Genomic DNA, 20,866 nt, shown 5'->3' with positions numbered 1-20,866 from the left:
GCAAAATGCCCAAGAGGTTTTTCAGGGTGATGAATCTATATATACAGTGAAAAAACTAGTTTAAATAACACAAATGAAGATTTCACCCGCAAAATTTTCCGCTGGATTCCGGCACTGGAAAGTCCAAAAAGTCGCATTAAAAACAACTCCATGCGAAGTTATGGGCAAGTACAAATGCCAACCTCCACAAGTAAAGCTACTTTTGAGAGTGGATCTACTAGAACATAATGCTCCCTGTAATAGTGAAGGATCTGAAGATCATCAAATTGCCACAAGTAAAGCTACTTTTGAGAGTGGATCTACTAGAGCATAATGCTCCCCGTAATAGTGAAGGATCTGAAGATCATCAAATTGCTTTTGTCATTGTGAGATCTTCCTTTTCCATGATTCCCACGGAAGGATTTTAAGATCCACCTTTAATTTTTAAAATATAAATAAAGATAGATCCATTTTAAATATGAGTTTCTTAAATGTAAAGAGGGATCAAATCTCTTAAGATGTAAACTTCTTTTTGAATGTAAAATTTCAAGAAAATTTCTCATAAAAAATTTAAAGAAAAATTGGCATTTCCAAAAATTTGATTCCTCCAAAATACTTAATAGATGATACCTATAAATCTATGGAAATTTTTAAATCCAAATCTCTTAATAGATAATAATGTTAGACTATAAATCTATGATAATTTTTAAATTCCCTCTTCGTTAGGCATTCTTTTCACCACCATTAGATGCAATTGCTAGTTTATTTATATTTAATACTCACAAAAATAATCATACATATTTACGTTTCAATTATCTAAAATAAACGTGTAATCAGGATAATTTGCTGTTTGTCAGCTAACCAGTTCTCTTCTTTACAGACTTTCAAAGCCTGTGCACGCTTTCGCAGGATTTGCTCGCAATTTGATCAAAGTAGGAGGGTGTTCATCATTTTTCTTCATAATCTCCTCCAATCCGACCTTATAATTGATTCACAGCACTGAATTCAATCGTTCGTTATTTTGTGAGAATAGTCGGACTGAATCCAACGCGATCGATTCTTCTGGGTTTTGTGTATATCGCTTGGGCATTTTGTCAAATAAGTCGCGTGCACAATCCGATCTGCATTTTTAGCATATTTTGCAGAAGTTTTTTTTTATCTTCAGACTGAAGGTAAAGAGATCGATTCGCGCTAGTTTCATTTTTGCTCGCCGGACATTCTGTAAAATCGATCGCGTGCATTGCTTCATCTCTGAGATGCCTTGCCAATGCAAGGGTTTTGAATTTTTGATGTTGTGATAATGTTCTTGGCTTCTTTGTACCATTCATGCTTAATTTTATGGTTTTGGAGTAAGCAAATGGAAAATTTGTTATTGCTGAGCGAACAAGGGTTATTGGCATAGAAAATTTAGAATGAAGCTTGGATTTAGGGTTGGTATTGATGAAATTATGCCTTGCACCATTCAAAGTTTACGAGCCAATTATTTTTCAGGGTTTTGGCTTACAAAATAGTCCTTGAAGGTCAGTTGAGATATTAATTTTCACATTATGCTTTATGAAAGGGCTCCTCTTAAATTCAGAAACATTACAGCTGGCCAGAGTACGTTAGGAACCACAAGTGGCCTATTTTACCAAGCAAGACGGCCCTTCAAGGGTAGTCCATTAATCACAAGCTTTTTTATTTGGCTAAACTGTTGCGACGGGCGTTGCTCTTCGGCTCTTCGGTTAAAATTACCTGGCCGGACTTGCACCCTGCCCTAATCACTTATTTGTGTCTCTATTAGAATTGAACCTTTTTGCTGGATTGACATGCCACTGACTTCACTGTTGAACTACAATCTCATTGGCGATTTCCGCGCATTTGAATACAACCATGTCCGTCTCAGTAGCAGCAGAATGGCAGGCTCTTTACAATCGATATTATCGAAAATCAGAAATTTACTCCATGGTCTGGCAGAAGATGGATTTAAGCCGTCACAAGGTGGCCTGCGCCCGCTTCGGTGGGCCAATTGCCGTCATCCGAGATGATTCAAAGATTGTCCAGCTCTATGCTGAGTCAGCCAGAAGAAAACTGCAAATCTTCAATTCAGCCGGGAGGCTTCTAGCTTCCAGTGTTTGGGATCGGCCTGGTGGAAGGTTGATTGGCTTGGGTTGGACTGATGAGGAAACTCTGGTTTGCGTCGTGCAAGACGGCACTGTGTATCGGTATAACATTCACGGTGAGCTTCAGGAACCTCATATTTCTATGGGCAAGGAGTGCTGGGAACAGAATGTGGTGGAGTGCATCATATGGGGTAATGGTTTAGTCTGTCTTACCGAGGGGAACCAGCTTTTCTGCATACCTGATTTGCAGAGGCCAATACCGTTTAAGCTCACGTACCCGAATCTTGAGGAGCCTCCACTTTGCATGACGGTGATCGAGCCTCAGTATACTATGTCGGGAAATGTAGAAGTACTTCTTGCAGTGAATGACTATGTTTTGGTTGTGGAGGAGGAGGCTGTACAACAACAGGGAATTGGTATTGGGCCCTTGCAGAAGATGGCAGTTTCGCCTAATGGGAATTTTCTTGCATCTTTTACTCATGATGGTCGTCTGCTAATGGTTTCCACAGACTTTTCAAAAGTCCTGTTTGAGTTCAACTGCGAGGTGAGTGTTTTTTCTGTCACATTTTGTTTTTAAATTTATCGAATGCCTGAAAAACTTATTTCGCGACTTTCTCAAATTCAGTATAGCCCCACGAGTTAAAGTTGTCAAATGGGAATATTGATTTATCTTTGCGGTTTGAGCTATACGCGGCAATTATGCTTTAAGGTTGGTTGTTTGTTCAAATCTTTTAGGATATTTTAACATCAGATAATTCTGGAGACTTGTTGGGTGTGTCACCTAATCACTTTGGGAATTTACTGGGAAACCACATTGAAAATTTCTTGAACTTCAATCATGCGGGAAACCCAAACTTGTCATTATCCCAATTAGACTAAAATAAGAAAGTGCAAAACATTATTTATCACAAGCAAAATGTTCATCAATTCATGGTTAAGTCACAATATTTAAGTTTCAACTTCTTGTGCAGCGCTGTAAACCCATATGACATTTTGTGTATTAAACTACTTTGTGACTATTCCATTTACAGTGGACTATCTCTTTTGGGGTAGGTCTATGAGTGCATCGTATATCAGGGGCAAATGGGACATTTTGTATGATGCGCAATAGGTTTTTGTCTACCATAAAGACTGTATCTTGCTATCCTAAGATCCCTATGCTGAAATTCACGTTTTATTGTATGTGCAGTCAGCTCTACCTCCAGAGCAGCTAGTCTGGTGTGGAATGGATAGCGTACTGCTATATTGGGAAGACATGTTAGTGATGGTGGGGCCTTATGGTGACTCGGTGAAATATTTTTATGATGAACCTGTGGTTTTGATCCCTGAATGTGATGGTGTAAGGATTCTGTCCAATTCCAATATGGAATTTCTGCAGCGTGTGCCCGACTCTACTGAATCCATTTTTAAGATTGGAAGCACATCACCCGCAGCTTTATTATATGATGCCCTAGATCACTTTGACAGGCGAAGTGCAAAGGTATGCTTTTCATCATGTGAATATAATTATCATTTGCGTATTTTTCAAATAGCACACTTGTTATAATTATGCATACTATATTTATAGTTGCAACTCGGCATATGTTATATGACTTTATGGAACCAGGGAATTTACCTGTGTAGAAATTCTATGTGCGACATATAAGAAAATTTGCCTCTTTTCATTTTGCAAGTAGAATAATGATCTCAAAAGAGTTCCGCATTTCCCAGAGTTTTGTCTATACTGAGCTATGGCGACCAAGAAAGAAAAAATGGCTATTACAATTTGGCAAAGATTGCTCAAACATATCCTCTCTAACTGAGTAAAGAGATGAACCATGTTGCCTGTCCCATATTTTGTCACAGGCTGGGAGGATTTCAAAAACAAAATGTTCAGTTCTTTTGATGAACAGAATTGTTTGCAAATCTTCATGGTTGGATTCCACAGAGGGAAAGTGTTCCATGACAAGTCTCGTCTTGATCAGACTCATCAGAGTGTCCCTAATTGTCTAAAAGTCATTTAATTGACTGTTAACAGTTTCTAGTTTGTAGTATAAATGAATTCATATATCTCTTAATCACTTTTTGACTTGAAATACCTTGCCAAGAGTTCTTGTAGATTTGATTCCGTTACGGAAATAGATTGCAGTCTTCATTTTTGCTTGCACATTTTGAAATGATTTTTATCTGGTTTGTTCTGACAAAATAATAAACAGCATTAGACAAAGTACGTATCCAAATTTGGAGAAATAATGAGGGAATTATGTTACATTCAATTTGTAAGGTATTTGACTTGGAGGATTAACTATCAGAGTAAGCAAGTGACCCACGTGTATTTCTGCGGAGCCCTGATCATGGCTTTTGTAGGTCAGAAGCTTGGAAAAGTAATGAAGGCTGAAGACACAATGTCTTAGAATGTTAAAACAGCTTAACTCCAAATAAGCTCGGTCAAACCCAGTCAACTCGGCCTCCAAGGACAGTCCAAATCAGCCCAAAACAGTCCTGAAATTCTTGGTAAAACCTGGTCAATGCAGAGTCAACACTGCGGTCAAAAGCCCTGCGGTCAACGCTGGTCAAACAGCTGCAAATTCCTCGATTTCTGTCGGGAACTGTCGGAACAGCCGGAACTGTCGGGAACTGCCGGGAACAGCCGTAACTGCTGGAACTGCCGGGAACTGTCAGAGCATCTGTCTCCGAAGGAGAGTAGCATGCAAGGGACAACTAACTAACATTGGGACAGTTGTATGGTACTTAGCAGCAAATACACCAAGCATGCAATGTTACAGCTAGCATGCAAGGGACAGCTAGCATGCAACTGCAAGCATGCTAAGGACAACAAGCATGCTAGAGACAACAAGCAAGCAAGGGACAACAAGCAAGCAAGGTGCAGCCAACACATAGGTTAGTATGGCAACATGGTGCAACAATGGCACATAATGCAACACAGTGATGGGTACAGTCATGATTAATGAAGTGTGATGAGATGCAACATAGTGATGATGGGTGCAGCATGGTGCAGCGTGGTGAGGTGTAGCATGATGATGAAATGCAACACAACGATATTCGAAGGAGTCACCATGGAGAATCAGTTGAAGCAGCATGTCTTCCACTGATCTCATGTATCATCTTCTTAGAGATGATCTATGCTCTTATTTAGATAAGTCAAAGTGTTGACTTCTGTTGTAAACGTACTCTCTCTCTCTCCCTGCTGAACTATTGAAGAACATATAAGAAGAATTGATCAAGGGTTCCCCACATTGGGGTTTGTCCCTGGCTAGCGCCACATCTTGTGTCCTCTTATCTTGGCTTGTCTTCTGCGATTTATATTTATGTTTTATCTGCAGTTTACTTTAATGTTGATGTGATTGCTAATCTGGAAAATATATTAATTGTGAAAATTGAAATAAATTGCTCTAAGCATAGAACATACCTAAAATTAACATGGTATCAGAAGTGAGGTGAAGACAATGGCCAAGCAAGAGTGAAAGAGCAATCACCGAAGACAGTTGGGAAATGACAAAAGGATCAGTGGATTCCTCATCCCTCTTCAAATTCACCGAGGGTGAAGTCGAAGCAGAGAATATTATCAGAATGGCGCAGCAAAAGTCTGGATCTAAGGGTGGAAGGAAAGGCAGATACCTTGGTTGTAATAAGTTCGGCCATTATGCGAAGGAGTGTCCGAATGGCAGAGACACATCTCTTGATGAAGATAACAATCATTTCAGGGACATTTTCAATGATAAGAGGAATGACAGGTAATGCAGGTCATCAAGGAAACGACCGACTCTTCAGAGAAAGCAAGGGACCTCAGGTATGAAGAATCAAATGTTGTTTATGATAAGATAAAGAAGCGTTATCTTGTATTCGCCCTCTCCTTCAAATTCTTTGGGAATCTGGCTTATTGATCGTAGTGCTTCAAGGCACCTCATCAGATAGATGGGTGCTCTCTCGAATTTGGCAAAGACGAAAACAACCGTGGGATTATACTTGGAGTCGATGCCACCTATCTCGGAAAGGGTGTAGGGAATGTTGCCCCTCAATTGAATGAGGGTAATTCGATTCATTTACAGAATCTCTTTTATGTAGTTGATCGCAAGAAGAACCCGGTGTCCATTTCAGCAATGTAAGTCAAAGGTTACAAGGTGGCACTCATCGATGAAAAGGTACGTGTTTGAAAATAGAATTTTCAAAGATGTTTTTGAGTTCAGGGTTGTATCAAGTTGCAGGAAGTCCATTGGGGACCATGTCCATTGACAAATAGCATCGGAGGCTTGTGAGTCAAATGGTGACAGGGATGCCTGAATTGAAAAAGAGCATGAAAGTACATGTCTGAGATGTACCGAAGGAAAATCTTACAAGGGGACCATTCCCCTCATGTAGCAGGTCCACAGGTTTGGAACAAACCAAGGGGTTTGAGATTGATGATCAGGAATCTCACGTATGCAGGTGGAAGAAAGCCCTCTATGGCTTGAAGTAAAACTCCTCGGGCGTAGTATGAGAGGATTGATAGCTGTCAGATGAAGCTGAGATTCACTAAGAGTGAAGCCGATCCAAACCATTGTTTGAAGGTTGTGGATGATAGACCTCTCATACCAGCACCTTATGAGGATGACCTATTTCTGACAGGTGCAGACCCTCTCATTTGCAGAAGTAAGAGGGAGTTGGATTCCAGATGTGGAATGATAAACTGCAAGCCTGTGACTACCTCGAGGATTTTAACTTTCAGAAGTTATATGGTAGTGATGTCGGACCAGATTTGGGAAATGCCTTTGAGTTTCATAAACTCATTCGTGTTGATGTTCTTGGTGAACTTCTGTCCGAATATATGTTTTGCAGTTAGCATGGTGAGCTCATATTTGATTGAGCCTCACTGGATTGGTGCTAAGAATCTTCTGAGATATCTTCGGGGCACAATCTCTCATGGATTGAGATACACTACCGGAAATATGAAGCTGCATGATTATTCGAATGTTGACTAGGCAGGCAGTGTGGAGAATCACTAGAGCACTTCTTAGTGCTGGTTCTCTTTGGATTCTGCTTCGATATCATGGATGAGCAGGAAGCAGAAGTCGGTTGCTATAAGCACCGCCGAGACCGAATACACAGCTATGAGTATGATCTCGTGTGAAGCTGCATGGTTGCAGAAGCTCTTAAGTGAGTTGTTTGTAACTTTGTACACATGATGAATACCACTGTGATTTTCTGTGATGGCCAGAGGGGGGATTCGATTATTGAGGAATCCCGTATTCGATGATTGCTCTAGTAGATAGACATCAGACACTGCCTTATCTGGGATATGGTAAGTCGATGAGTGAGGAGGCTCCATCGCATTGAGACTGATGTACAGGTCGCAAACATTTTGTCAAAGCCTCGGGGAAAGGTCAAATCTGTGACTTTCATGAATGACTTGGAGTTGTTGAGAGACCTTCTTATAAGGGTCCTGCATGTTGCATGCATTGAGCTTTGGGGGGCTTGGGGTACTTATTGGAGCAACATATGACCACAAGGCGACTCACCCTCCCCTGGTGATGCGCTATGTACAAGATGATAGGTTCAACCTTCCCCTGTGATACCCCGTGGCGACTCACCCTCCCCTGGTGGTGCGCTGTGTACAAGATGATAGGTTCAACCTTCCCCTGTGATACCCCGTGGCGACTGTGGAACATGATGATTAGTTCTCCTGTGGGCTGAGATGATTAGTTCTCTCGTGGCAACTATGGAATAGGATGATTAGTTCTCCTGTGGGCCGGGATAATTAGTTCTCCCATGGCAACTATGGAACAGGATGATTAGTTCTCCTGTGGGCCGGGATGATTAATTCTCCTGTGGCAATTATGAAATAGGATGATTAGTTCTCCTGTGGGCCGGGATGATTAGTTCTCCCATGGCAACTGTGAAACAGGATGATTAGTTCTCCTGTGGGCCGGGATGATTAGTTCTCCTGTGGCGACTGTGGGGTAGGATGATTCATTCTCCTGTGGGCAGGATGATTAGTTCTCCTGTCGAGGCATCCTACCCATGTAGTCTGGGACTCATGGGAAGTACCTCTCATTTGATCAATGAGCAAGGAAATGGGCTTAGGGACCATAGTAGTACTATCGATGGACGCATCGTTGTATCTACCGTACTCCCTATGCTAGGATGACCTCCATTGATCTAGGATCAGTATGAGTGGTTTGAGACACTCTCTTGTGATATTAATCTGGGATCAATAAAACTGACTTTGGGTCAATAGAGAATGGTATGAGACATTCTCGATCAATTCTTCTTCTTCATGGTTCAGCAGAGCAGAGCAGTGCAGGGCACTGATGGCAGAGATAGTGTAGTCGGACATATGGATTAGCGGATGGAGTTCTCCCTAGTTGAGAGGGAGTGTTAAAATTGGCAACTAGGGCCAAACTCCATGTGGGTCATCTTATTAATGGACGCTAATATCTTTCTTGGATTCCTCTCATCGAGAGGTGTAGGATTGATCTAAAGATCATCCGATTCCGATAAGTATTCATGGAGATATGAATTTATTTGTGTTATGGGATAATTCGTCAAGGTCGGCCAGCAACCAAATAAACCCCACTTGTGCTCAACGTTTTAGTATAAATAGAGGTGGCCTTCAAGTCATTTAAACACACTTGGGATCTCTTCCTCTCTACTTGTCTTTGGGTTTTAGTAGGAGGAGAGATCCTGAGGGATAACGCTGCCCTAATCTAGAGGGCAGAAGCCGGAATTGCCGGAACAACCGGGAAAGCTGACGCAGAGGGCAGAAGCCGGAACTGCCGGAACAACCGGGAAAGCTGACGTAGAGGGCAGAAGCCGGAACTGCCCGGAAAGGCCGGAACTGCCGGGAATAGCCGGAATCACCGCAATTGTCGGAACTGCCAGAACTCCCGGGAATAGCCAGAATTGCCGGAATTGTCGGGAACTGCCGGGAAAAGTCGGAACTGCTGGAACTGCCGAGAACAACCGGAACTGCAGGAACTGTCGGGAACTACCGGAACTGTCAGGAATAGCCGAAACTGCTGGAACTGCCGGGAACTGTTGGAGCATCTGTCTCCGAAAGAGAGCAGCATGCAAGGGACAACTAACATTGGGACAGTTGTATGGTACTTAGCAACAAATACACCAAGCATGCAATGTTACAGCTAGCATGCAAGGGACAACTAGCATGCAACAACAAGCATGCTAAGGACAACAAGCATGCTAGGGACAACAAGTAAGCAAGGTGCAACCAACACATAGGTCAGTATGGCAACATGGTGCAGCAATGGCACATAATGCAGCACAGTGATGGGTACAGTCATGATTAATGAAGCGTGATGAGATGCAGCATAGTGATGATGGGTGCAACATGGTGCAGCGTGGTGAGATGCAACATGATGACGAAATGCAGCACAACGATAGGTGAAGGAGTCACCTTGGAGAATCAGTTGAAGCAGCATGTCTTCAATTGACCTCATGTATCATCTTCTTAGAGATGATCTATGCTCTTATCTAGATAAGTCAAAGTGTTGACTTCTGTTGTAAACGTACTGTCTCTCTCTCTGCCGAACTATTGAAGAACATATAAGAAGAATTGATCAAGGGTTTCCCCACATTGGGGTTTGTCTCTGGCTAGTGTCACATCTTGTGTCCTCTTGTCTTGGCTTGTCTTTTGTGATTTATGTTTATGTTCTATCTGCAGTTTACTTTAATGCTGATGTGATTACTAATCTGGGAAAGATATTGAGCTAACTGTGAAAATTGAAATAAATTGCTCTAAGCATAGAACATACCTAAAATTAACTTATAGCCCAGCTGTCCTATTTACTTTGTTGTTGTCCACAACACTGTTGTTCCAATGCTGCCTTTACTACTGCTTATATGGTGACTGGTTAGGGCATCTGGCAACCCTTACACACCCAACTATCCGTCCACAAACAGTAGCATATTACTTCTATTCTCCTCGGCTTGGTTGCTTGCCTATTGTTCTCTTAACCGTTCTGTCCCCATGCTGTCCCTACAACCCTTTCACGCTGTCTAGGGCAGCCTCCATGTTATCCCTTTGATCCTTCATGCTGCGGCTAAGGCTCCGCTGTTCACACAACCCTTCACGCTGTTTAGGGCAGCCTCCACGCTGACCCTTTGACCCTTCACATCACCGTCCTCCTTCTTCTTGAGCTGCCTTAGGATAGCTTCATTAGGGCAACCTTTAGGTTTGTGTTTTAGTAAGGACCAGCATATAGGTTTAGGGCTCCTTCTTGATAGTGTTAGGGCTTTTCTTTATGACTGCATCCTCTAGATTAGGGCAACGTATTTCTTCTTGACTGCGGCTAGGGCAACCTCTTATCCTCCAATGTCTAGGGCTTCCTGTCCTAGATTTCTCTTCCACTAAAACCCAAGACAAGTGGAGGGAAATCAAGATAGAAGTGTGTGTGAAATGACTCTCAAGTCATCTCCTTTTATACTAAAACATTGAGCACATGTGGGGTTTATTTGGTTGCTGGCCGACCTTGACGATTTGTCCTATAACACAAATAAATTCATAACTCCATGAATACTTATCGAAATTAGATGATCTTTAGATCAATCCTACATATCTTGATGAGAGGGATCCAAGAAAAATATTAGTTGCCATAAATAAGATGACCCACATGGAGTTTGGCCCTAATTGCCAATTTTAATACTCCTTCTCAACTAGGGAGAACTCCATTCGCTGATCCATATGTCCGAATGTACTCTTTGCCATCAGTGCCCTGCACTGCTCCGCTTTGCTCTGCTCTCCTGAACCATGAAGAAGAAGAATTGATCGAGAATGTCTCATACCATTCTCTACTGATCCGAAGTCTGTTTTATTGATCCCAGATCAATATCATAAGGGAGTGTCTCAAATCACTCATACTGATCCCATATCAGTTTCATTGATCCCAGATCAATGGAGGTCATCAGGGAAAATTTTAAGAACCCCCCCCAAATTTATAAATATAATAATTGGGCGAATCTCCATGGTATATAGGAAAAATGGAAGGCGATTTTATCAATAATATAATATGTATATATAATTTTCTGGCGAATCTCTCACCAGGCATGGCGAATATTTTACTCAATTATAAAATCTTGTAAGAACTTGGCAAGTCTTTCACTAAATAATAAAACTTTGTAAAGTCCTAGTGAATTTTAGCATTGTGAACTCTTAGAGAATTTTTTGAAGAAGTATAAAACCATATATGATAAGAGCCATATGGTGGCAATATCACTATCTTTTTTCACATTTCCACGACATGGAACTTGTCTATAAAATTATAAAAAAACCAACCAGGAACAGGAACAACTCAAATGCTTTGTGAGAGCTAGTCTAGAAAAAAGCAACAAATAACATGTCGGCAGAATTGTTCATCAGTGAGCCGCTATTTCGTGGGCAATCTGTAAAGGAGTAGTTGGATATCATATTTCCAAATCCGGGAAAGCCTTTCCCATCCCTCACAAGATTTGTTAAAAATGTTGGGTGTCTAGAAGGTGTGGATTTGCTGAAACAAATGTTACAAGTGGATGGAAACAAAAGAATAACAGCTAATGAAGCTTTGAAACATCCATACGTTCAGTCCTACAGGACTATAAACAGCTGCCATAAAGATTAAAAATGGAAATCAGCTACAAATCTCTTGATGACAACACTATCAAGATAGAGGTCGATGCTCTCTTAAAGACAGAGCTGCTGGAAATGGAAGCAGGTGCTATGAAGCTGACACTAGTAAAAGATGGGACAGCACAGCTTCCCATAGTGCATCCCACTCTGGGACAATCAGTTTTTTGATGTTTTGCAGATTGGGTTACAGTCTTGCAACTTGTTTTGGATTTGTCACCAACCTGATGTTTTGCTTCTAATTTATTTTCATCTGGTGATAAACAAAGTGTCAATCTTTTCTTAGGATAAAATAGTATTCTTTACAGACATATTAACTTGGCTAAAAAGTCCAGGACAATATGAACAGGACAGCTTCCAGGTTTTTTTGAAGATTTATCCTATCAATTTACTGCCGGAGGGTTTTCTGTGATTTCTTGCACTTTTGAAATTTAATCAAATTTCTACTTGAAATAAAAGTTCAGAAGAGACTATATCACTAATGCTAAACACACATAATTGAGAAGCCGATATGAAGCATTGTTTTTTTGGGTGTGTAACAACTTTGGTGACCATGCAGCTCAGTCATTGCATGTTCAGTTTGTAACTCCACCTTGAAAGAGTGAAATGTGTGGTGTAGGATAAGAAGCTCTCTGTTAAGGCACAATTGTTTTTCCCCAAAATTCTAATATCTAGATTCTATCTTGTTCATGTCTGTGTCAGGTGATGTTTCTTTTCACGTGCATGTGTTTAGTCAGATATAAAATACTCAAGTTCTCACCAGCCTGGGCTATAGTGGCCATTCTGATGATCTATTTCATACTCATTGCATTTTTCTAATAAAATGACATTATATTCATTTAAATTATGTGATTGAAATAGGGATACAAGAGCTTATTTGTATTTGAAGGTCTATAAGGCAGAGTATAAGCTCACACCAATCCTTGTTATTCTCTGCAAGAGAAAATCAGTTTCTATTTCACTCCTCAATAACACTGACTAAATCTCAGTTTGAAAATCAGTTAAATTAAGAAGACTAAATCCCAGTTTGAAAATCAGTTAAATTTAGATGAAATTACTCATTCAAAATCATTTGATGAGGAAATTGTCAAATAATTGTAAGTTGTCGTCTTAGAGAACATGAAGGGAGCACATTCGTCATATTCTACCAACTGCAACATACCTACCTTCAATGCACTCTCTGTAAGGACCATAACGGGAGCAAATGTGGACCCATGTACAAATTTTTACTGCCTCAGGGTTTGTTTCGTCCTGTGACTACTAGGTTCGTTAGTCCTTCACATAACTCTCGAACAAAATGAATCCAAGAGTGGAATATAGACTCTTTACACGCAATTTATTTTCTAGAAAGTCTATACAGAGAAATGAAAGTTGCAAGTATAAGAATTATGCTTCAAAAATGAATTTTCTTGTGTAGTGAGCTATACCAAGGGTATGCTTTTGCAAAGTTTTATAACAGAAAAATTTGTCAAGAGGAATTTATTAAGGAAATCTCTTGTTAGAAATGAAATCCAGTTGAGTTGAGATAAAGTCCATAGTTACAAAGAAGTATTGTTGTGGAAAGCAATTCCACTATGACATTCCTGTACATTTTAATACAATATAAAAGGAAATTGATGTGACTTCCAAGCTACTTGAATCCATTGAACACAGAGAGAATCAGTTGAGAACTGATGAATGAACATGGAAATCGATGTAATTCCTAAGATACTTGAATCCATTTTGAACACAGAGAGAATCAATTGAGAACTGATGAATGAACATGAGCTGAAGCAAAAGGACACTATCATTAAGCTAGTCGACCCTGAAATTGAAGAAAATGATCATGTCAAACAAATCTACTAGCAGTGTACTAATAACGGTAAAATCGACTTGCAAGAAGAAAGTAACTTAAATACCACATTTGTTGGAAAATGAAATCAATCAACATCTAATCTTCTTCTGGAAAAAAACTAAAAGAGCTTTATTTCACTTTGAATTTCAAATGCTTGTTAAATGATCAAGTGGTAGTTGCAAAGAACAACTCAAACTGGGTGATACCAAAACAAAATAATTTAGTATTTCCAAGACAAAATAACATTACTGATGTATCTTTGGATTCCATGAAAACAAAGCAATTTGATGTATTGAAATGATATTAGGAGATTGGTAAAGAGGATCAAATTAAGTGATGTTATGGCCATACCATTGTATCCATTTACGCTTCGAGCGAAGAGACTCAGCAACACCAAGAACATCGAGTGCCCTCCAAGAAAATGTAGTCCTTGTGGTTTGTAGAGAGTCTTCACACTCTAACATCGGGCTCTTCAAACCATCTCTGCACAAGGTCATTACAAATGTAAAAAATCAGCAAGACACAAATTTGGTAGTAAATATGACCAAAAGAAGAACTAGTGCAAACAATTTTCACAATCCTGTTTTTGAAACCAACATTATAATCTCCTTAGCATTATGATCAGCTGTCAGTGTTCTTCCCAAGTCAGCAAACTCAGCTCCGCCTTGAAAAAGTGTAATTGCATAAAAGGAATGTCGGTCTCATGCCAATAGGTCTCCTACGATGAATGCGCAGGAACCTAGTACATAGACCATTTTTCTCTTCGCTTAGCTACCTAGGGCTTATTTCTCTTTCCAAATATCAATAATTCTTTTCCAAGAAAACATAAAATAAGAATAATATTTTACTATATTCTAAAAGGTGAAGATGTTGAAATCATGCCACAAAGTGAAAGGAAATCAAATATCTTTCCTCAAACCACCAAATATATAAAGAAAACAACAATAATTATAAAAATAAAACTAGATCTGTCGATCTATGCATGAAATAAGTCAAGCGACTAAAAAAATATGACCAAAATAAACCAAAAATTTCAAACTTGACAAAATCCTCTAAACAAGCAGCAAACAAACTGCTAAAATTTTCTAAGATATTAGAGCTAGACATCAACGCAATTTCATGTACTTGAATAAGCCCATTGTTGCTTAGCGTTAGACTTCTTAAATTAGTTATTTATCATTTAATACTAGGACACTGTCTATGTGAAAAGAAATAGGTCCCAGCTTCATCAAATCTGACTTCATTTCAAATCAAAGATCAAATCCAAAGAACACTAACTCGTTACTCTTGGATGGTACTAATGTTAAATACACAAAATAACAAAAAATAAAGATATGATAAAAAAGTAGACCTGCAAGATTATATTGGTCGAGTGTGACAGGGACACAAATAACTGAGACTAGAGAGATTTATAGAAGGCAGTAGTTACTATTGTGTGATTAGTGGTATGGTGGAGAGACCTACCAAGAAGGGACGTTGGTCTCGGAAAAGTATAGTAGGGAGATCCATAGAGCATTTATGTAAAAGGAAGATGAGAAGTGTCGTCTTCAAGTTGGTTTATGTTATGGTAGAATTTTGTTGGTGATAAGTGGTAACAAAACACTTACATCAATAGGTAAAAAGTAAATTCGGGGCATGAGTTGGACTGACTCATGTTATCTCATCCCTTAATGGTCCTAAGGACATGTGGGGACCCGAACAATTTAGTACCTAAAAGACTTGAAAACATGGCTGACAAATCACTGACAAGAAATGGCTAGCAAATGAAAAGAAATAGGTCCCAACCTCACCAAATCCAGCTTTATTTCCTGTCACAAATAAGAAACAAACAATGTAATGATTAAATATGAAACATCAATCTTAAAATAACACACATCAAAATAATGTTGTTGCAATGTTACAATGAAAAATACAAATATAGAACCTATTTTTACCTGAAGTTGACATATAGTAATTTTGCATGATCAATGGAACATGTATACCAAAATAAGAGTCCTAGGGTAGTTCAATTTCCCAGTTCTCATCTTGGTCCTCATTTTCTAAATTGTGAACATGATCTTCTCTAAATGAACTGTCATTATGAGCCTCCAAAACATTATGTTCTATATCAAGTTCATTAGATAGATTTATTATATTGTTTTCTCCCCTTCTATCACAATCTGATCGCCAAAGAGTTAGCGCTCTTTCATATGGAAAATTGTCAATGTCATACTTTGTTACATATAATCTTAAACATGTATCCACATGTTTATCAAGCTTGTTCCTCAACTTTGACTTCAAGAATGATAATGCATTAAACATTCTCTCATCCTCCACTGATCCCAAAATCATGGTTTGACACAAATCTGCTAATTTGAAATATTCTGATATGTTTTCTTGCAAGTATTGGCTAGCACTTAAAGTAGTCCATAATCTTGTTATAGCACCATTTTCATTAGGATTCTCCAAAAAAGGATATTGTTTCCACATTGTTTCAGCAAAGCGTCCACCTTGTTGATACAATTTTGATGAATCTAAAATACCTTCAATTTGTTCTCCATGTATCCAGACTTTCTTGCAAAAATGGTCTACTAAACATTTTAATCTTTTTTGAAAATCAGCTTTTAAAGTTCTTCGACATTGACAATTGTTCCAATATTGAGGGTATACCACACACATGGCCTCCAACAATTCATCTCGAGGAAATCGTTCTCTTATCTCTAATGATAGTGATCTTGCAATTTCTATCAAATTTTGTCTCACTGAAATCACAATATTATCAAATTGGTCTCTTGACACGGGGCAATCTTTGGTGATTCGTCCTGTCTTACTAATATAATGAAAGGGAACCATATACCCACGCACTACGATACATAGTATCCCTTTTTCATCAAAGGTCAAAAAATTTTCAGTATTTTCTATATTGATGATCTCAGTCCAACTTTTAAACTCTGGACCAGTAAAAGAGTCTGGCATCATATACAAATTATCCAATGCAAGACATGCTGACTTTTTTGCATTTGTGTATTCCGCAATATACATTGTGTGATTCTGAGACATTTTCACGAGGACATTCATTTCATGTAGCATAGGAAGAATTCCAGCCAATGTCAATAATGTCTCTATATTAGTTAGTTGAAAAAGAAGATCTTGAGCTTTGTCTACATTATAGCGATTTTCATACATCAATCCTACCAAAGATTTGAACTCACTAAATAGTCTTTGAGCTGGTCCATTTAATGAGATCCATCTTGTATCAACATCTTTCAGTAGTTTTTTTCCATCCGTAATACCATCTGCAAATTGTTGAAACTCTAAATATCGTTTGGGACTACGAGAAAAGTATGCATGAGTCTCACGTACAAGATCTTCAACTTTTGAAACTGATGGAAACTTGCTTACTATTTTAAATGCAAGATTCATCCTATGAGCCATACAATGAATATTAAGCATATATGGTGAAGCTGATAGTTGTAGCCTAACACAAAGGCCATTCCTTTGTCCTTGCATTACCGCTGCTCCATCTGCTCCAACACATACCAACTTTTTTGCAATCATTAATTCATCCATACCACTTTCCTTCAATCCATTAAGAACAAGTTCATAAATATTTTCAGCTGTAGAAGTCTCTCTCATCTTATTAATCCCAAGTAGATAGGAATGTCTAATATGGTCATTAACCATATAAATGCTCATGCAAATCCATGAAGTATTATCTATAGCTGTAACCTCATCTAAAGACAATGCCAAAAACCTAGCATTTGCAATCTTCTCTTTCAAATCATCCTTTTCTACTTGAGCTAGATATCCTGCCCATCCCCAACCACTAGTTACAGACCAATGAGAAGATGGAAAGTTTGGCACTTGAAGAAAAGATAGTAATTTCATGTGATCTGGATAATCTGTCATAGGACGACCTTTAGATAAGATGTGAAATACAGTGCTCAATTGTATCTTCTTGGATAACAAATTTCTTTCCATCGTCTTTTCAAATAGAGATATGATGGTTCCTTCGTCCGCCTCAAGTTTCCTCTTACATAATAAATATTTTTTATATTCTTCTGCATATTCAACATGTCGACATTCCTCGGAAGATTTCCATCTAACAATAGATTTCTCTTTACCATTTACAATTTTCTTTTCATACACCTTTCCTGCATGCTTTTGTACCGTATCTAGCTTCATCTGAAATTTCACTTCCTTTTGAGTTTTCCAACTACACGCAATACATCTAACTTGTCGGAAAAGCTCTTTCTCATTTGTAGGAGGTATTTCTTCAATAAATGGAAAACTTGAGACCCAATTTTCTTGGAATCGTCTTCCTATGGCCCACTGGCCTCTTTTCCTTTTCCGCGAATGGATTGTGTCACTTTCCCAGGAAAAATCTTTAACATTTTCATCACCAATTTCTGTTGAAACTGCATTTATCTCACCCTGACCACTTGAGGAACCTATTTCTTCATCCATCGTATGGATATCAAATGCATTTCCACAAGAGTTAACCTCTCTCTCAGTAACAGATTGTTCAAAGGAGCTTGAATCATGAAGAGGATGTGTATTTTTGGATGGAGCCTTTTGAAAGTATGATAATACATCTGTTTGCCTTGATGGTTTCTTCCCATGATTATCTTTTGACATCTCACTAAATATTCCACAAGTAAAATTTCCAATCGATCTGCAAACCTGCATCAATAGTTTTCAAGCGTTGAGATATGCTTCATATAAATTCACTTGTTCATAGAAAATAGAATTATACTTTGCAAAATAATTGTTGAGTCAACATTGAAAGAACATATATCAGAAATTGAATTTTGAGGCAAAATGGAATTTCACAAAAATTATTTAACAATGATAATGGGAAACTATTAAATTTTAAGACATAAAATATAATAATTCATTTGTATAACATTGAAACAACATCACTTTATTTGAATTATTCCTAATTTCCTACAGAAGTTGGTTGACAGATTCAGGACCTGGTCCCCTCCTCCCAAGCTAGCTTACAGTATGTCTACCATGCCCAAAACTCAAAAGCTAATGCTAAGCCAAATGAAAGGGTATTGCTACCTGAGGAAGAAATTTGAACAACCAGAAATCTAAGTATGGAAAGGGTAGAGCCTCCATCCCTTAGCATGTGAAAAATAAATGGTTAAAATATAATAAGATGGAAAGCTTAATTTGGAAGTCTTGACAGGGTCAAGGAAAGCCACTATTACTTCCACATCAAGAGGTTTGTTTAGAGAAAAGCTCATCTACTGAAAGTCAAGGCTTCTTTCTGACCAATCACTAGCCTTCGGAAGATGAGACTTCAAGAGAAACAATCAAGTCTGAAGATATAGGAGTTGATGAATGCCATTGCTCAGTTGGCTTGGCATTCTCTGTTTTATAAATCAAACAGTGTAAGCGGAACTATTTTGAGGAGTGCAGAAGGTTTAAGCATGTCTAGTTCCAGTTTTTCCATTTTGCAGCATTCTCAGAAATTTTATAGTCTGGAGTATCAAAGAAAGTTATCTCAGGAATGTTCTCAACTATGATCAAAAGTCTAAAGACCTACCTGTTTTTACTGACATCTAAGTGACAGCAATTTTCTCATGTAATTCTTCTTAAAGCCGAATTTTTCAAGGGGTTGTGCTCCAAGTGGGCTATTAGAGCCTGCCAACCCACAACTTCAATGACCAAAATATTCTAGGCAATACAGTTAGTACAGAAGAAATATATTTTATAGATATAGTATCATCGTTCAATACCTGCCAACAAAAAAATTTAAGCCTGACCAACTTGTAGGATGCTGCAAGTCAAGACTCAGATTGAAAGGTTGTCCTGCCTTTATTACAAAGTTCTATCTAATTTTGTAGCATAAGATATAAGGCTGAGAAACAATGTAGATAAGGCAAGATAATTTTATTTAAGTCTAAATAAAGCCTGACAGATAGGTAAATGGGACTACAAAGTACAACTAGTGATGCTAATATGTAGGGGAACCCTTATATGGTCTGGTTAAGAATTTAGAAAAATATTCAAATTCTACCCGGACTGTGGTAGGTATCCTAGGTTTATATCCTCAGTTAAATTTCAATATCTTTTTTCTAAACAACTTAGTTTTGACTTCGTCTTTGATTTTCCATATGCTTCTCTACCAGCATACTGGCTCCCCTTGTGTTTTCTCTGTGAGCTCTGCTTTGTAACCAAGCTTTGCTGTGTAGCCGACTGAATCAAGGTTGTTAGACCAATTTAATTCATCCTCCTTATCTCTAATTTTGATTGTACTTAGTTGCAACAATGCAATATGTTAAGTTGTTAACATAGCCAACTCGATTGTCAAACGAATATCCTTCCAAACCTGTTGACCTTGCTGATATCTAGTGCTGTTTCTGCATGGTGGTCAAATTTGGATCCACAATATCAGCTTGATTGTGTGCCATTGTTATGCAGGGTCTCAATAGTTTCTTCATTAATCTCCTGGAGCCTTTTAAATTTATCATCGGCATGTATCTAGATGTGTTGGGAGTTATCATCGGCATGTTCAATCTACTTTATAAGTGAAGAAAATAAGTAATTGGCTCACTACTTAACATGGAATTGATAAATACCATGTAAAAATAATCTTATAAATATTAGAAAATATTTAATTCATTTTATATTTAGTTGACATGTACCACTTAAAACAAAAATATAATAATAGTTTAATACAAGTTATTACTAAACTATGTAGAAGTCTATTTTAAATAGCATAATTTTATATCAAATTTAGCATTTTTCTTATATGTTGATTAAAATATTTGAACATTAACATATATATGTTTAAAACCTTCAAACATATTAATAGGTACTTTCTAATTAATGATATGGGGAAATTTGCAATTCAATTAATGTTTGATGATGCTTTAAAAAATATTAATAACAAAAATAATTCAATGTACACATAGATAGATAGATAAACAATCATACTTCTACTTTTTGAAAATTTTTAATAACAAGGGGAATTAAATCTCTCTCTTCCTCTCTCTATAAGAAACAGAGATAGTTCTAACATTTTGAAAAATTTTAATAACAAAAATAATCAAATATGTCTATATATATGATGGGCATGTATTAACATTTTATAAGTGTGCTTATGAAAACCAACATAGATGCATCTGAACTATGTATCCACTAAGTAATGAGATGGATCGAATCTCTTGAATTGCAAACCTCTCTTTAAGTTTTGCACTCTAAAAGATATTTGCTATCTTAAAAGTTTTGATGCTACTAGTCTCTTGGTAGATACACAACTAAAATGAAACTATGTTAGTTAATATGTTCAATCTTTATTCATAAAATTATAGATGGAATAATAGTGAGCCCATAAATTCATAAAATGTCACACAAGTTAAATCC

General features: G+C 38.0%; 1 protein-coding gene across 1 annotated transcript in view; it reads left to right on the top strand.

Moving 5' to 3' along the window:
- The first annotated feature begins 785 nt into the window (after positions 1–785).
- VCL1 (vacuoleless1 (VCL1)) overlaps positions 786–20,866 on the top strand; it is a 73,084-nt gene continuing 53,003 nt past the window's right edge. The window contains exons 1-2 of the mRNA XM_089424158.1: positions 786–2,625; positions 3,271–3,561. Coding sequence (XP_089280284.1) covers positions 1,852–2,625; positions 3,271–3,561 — 1,065 coding nt within the window. The 5' untranslated portion in view covers positions 786–1,851. The remainder of the gene's footprint in view (positions 2,626–3,270; positions 3,562–20,866) is intronic.

The sequence above is a fragment of the Pinus tabuliformis genome, chromosome 4_2 (genome assembly GCF_031772625.1).
Source record: "Pinus tabuliformis cultivar Carrire ecotype Pingquan chromosome 4_2, CPIR1, whole genome shotgun sequence".
Classification (NCBI taxonomy): Eukaryota; Viridiplantae; Streptophyta; class Pinopsida; order Pinales; family Pinaceae; genus Pinus; species Pinus tabuliformis.
Note: the sequence above shows the minus strand (reverse complement) of the source record. Positions and strands in the feature narration are given on the sequence as shown.